At 48.6% G+C, this 2271-nt stretch overlaps 1 protein-coding gene across 4 annotated transcripts in view; it reads left to right on the forward strand.

Moving 5' to 3' along the window:
• Nucleotides 1–2271, forward strand: part of MICAL2 (microtubule associated monooxygenase, calponin and LIM domain containing 2) — a 186283-nt gene that overhangs the window by 148691 nt on the left and 35321 nt on the right. For all 4 annotated transcript variants that reach the window (XM_011971494.1, XM_011971495.1, XM_011971496.1 and 1 more), the window contains 2 exons: nt 136–335; nt 898–1004. In XM_011971494.1, coding sequence (XP_011826884.1) covers nt 136–335; nt 898–1004 — 307 coding nt within the window. The remainder of the gene's footprint in view (nt 1–135; nt 336–897; nt 1005–2271) is intronic.

Below are 2271 nucleotides of genomic sequence, written 5' to 3' on the forward strand. Positions count from 1 at the left end.
TCACTGTTCCCCCCCGTACCCTGCCAACACCTGGCAGAGTGTCACCCTCAGTGCTCCTTACCACCTGAAGGTGTTCAGCTCGCCGCACCTCTGCCTCCTCTCCCTGAATTTCTCTACTTTGTTTTGATTCTCTAGCAACTTTGACTCTTTGAATGAAGACGACGCTGTGGAGAACAACCAGCTCGCATTTGATGTGGCAGAGCGAGAGTTTGGGATCCCTCCAGTGACCACGGGCAGAGAAATGGTGTCTGCCCAGGAGCCTGACGAGCTCAGCATGGTCATGTACCTCTCCAAGTTCTACGAGCTCTTCCGGGGCACCCCACTGAGGCCCGTGGGTAAGCACCTGGACAGAGATTTTGCTTGGCCCCTTGGACCGTCTCTGTCCCTGTCACTGAGTCTAACTGCTCCTAACACTGGTATGGTCTGTTCTGGGGCTGCCCAGTGTGTTCCCCTTGACTGTGAGGCCAAACAGGGGTGACTCTATTCACCCAGCCTCTGTGCATGTAAGTGGATCTGTATGTCATTTACATCTTGAGTTTGGGGGGACGAAGTCTTGCTCTGTCACCCAGGTTGGAGTGCAATGGCACGATCTCGGCTCACTGCAAGCTCCGCTTCCCGGGTTCAAGCCATTCTCCTGCCTCAGCCTCCCGAGTAGCTGGGACTACAGGCACCCACCACCATGCCCAGCTAATTTTTTTGTATTTTTGGTAGAGATGAGGTTTCACCGTGTTTGCCAGGATGCTCTCAATCTCCTGACCTCGTGATCCTCGCGTCTCGGCCTCCCAAAGTGCTGGGATTACAGGCGTAAGCCGCCGTGCCCGGCCAACACCTCCTTGTTATAGCCATACTTCCTGGAGCCTGGTTCCAAATCACAGTTGCACTTTTATTTCCCAACAGATTCTTGGCGCAAAAACTATGGAGAAAATGCTGACCTCAGCTTGGCCAAATCATCTATTTCTAATAACTATCTCAACCTCACATTTCCAAGGAAGAGGACTCCACGAGTAAGTTTCGGCCTGGTTTTTGTTTTATTTCCCATTGCACATGGACGGGGTATGAGGAACGGAGATTGTCACATTCTCAGACTGTTGAGGCTAGTAAGTTACATGGATCAGGCGCTCCCGGAAAACACTAGTAAAACTTGAATTAGTTATGAGTGTTTTTGGAAGTTCTTCCTGGCACTGTGTAGCTAGTTTCATGACTTCAAAGTGATTATAGGAAGGACATGGTAGCGAGCTGATAGGACACATTGGTGAATGCTTTTAGAAGTAAATCAGATCAGCTCTGCTTCCTGAGGGATAGGGATGAAATGATTTCTCACTGTGCTGAGCAGTTTAGAACTTGATGGCCATCAGTTTAGTGGCAGAAGTGCGTGGTGGTGATGCTCCATTTACACATTTGTTCCATTAATTTGTATTTATTCATTTATTCAACAAATATACATTGGGCTCTCCTATAGGTCAACTTTAGGGCTATAGTTTTCGTTTCTGATGAGGGAAGCAAATATACGGAAGTGAACAATATATGGACCTTGCCTTTGAGGAGCTCAGAGCCTAATAAAGAGGTTCCCAAACGTTCTCAACTTATAGCACCCTTAGTGTCTCCGTAATTTTTTTCATGGTGTCCCTATACCAAAAGAAATACCTAACAGTTTCATTTATTAAGTAGTTAAGACCAAATAACTTAATAGGAGCATTTTTCAAGATGTCTGACAGACATGATAGTGTTTTCCTAGAAAATTAAAAATATTCTGTGGCACCTCTGTGAGTTCACATGGTGCCACGGGACATAGTTTGGGCATCACATACCTAAGGAGCAGTGACAGTTTCGTGTGGATGCTAACATCTCCACGGGAGGCATGATGCCAGTTCTCTTGCTTAATGTGCCCACTTTACAGATAAAAATGGAGGCCTGTGGGTGCAGTGGCTCACGCCTGTAATCCCCACACTTTGGGAGGCCGAGGCAGGCAGATCACCTGAGGTCAGGAGTTTGAGACCAGCCTGGCCAATATGGTGAAATCCCGTATCTACTAAAATTATAAAAAATTAGCCAGGCATGGTGGCAGGCACCTGTAATCCTAGCTACTTGGGAGGCTGAGGCAGAAGAATCGCTTGAACCCAGGAGGCGGAGGTTGCAGTGAGCTGAGATTACACCAGAACTGGGGGCAGGGGTGGGATCACTGTTCCCCCCCGTACCCTGCCAACACCTGGCAGAGTGTCACCCTCAGTGCTCCTTACCACCTGAAGGTGTTCAGCTCGCCGCACCTCTGCC

This window comes from Mandrillus leucophaeus, unplaced genomic scaffold, assembly GCF_000951045.1.
Source record: "Mandrillus leucophaeus isolate KB7577 unplaced genomic scaffold, Mleu.le_1.0 Scaffold1228, whole genome shotgun sequence".
Taxonomy (NCBI): Eukaryota; Metazoa; Chordata; class Mammalia; order Primates; family Cercopithecidae; genus Mandrillus; species Mandrillus leucophaeus.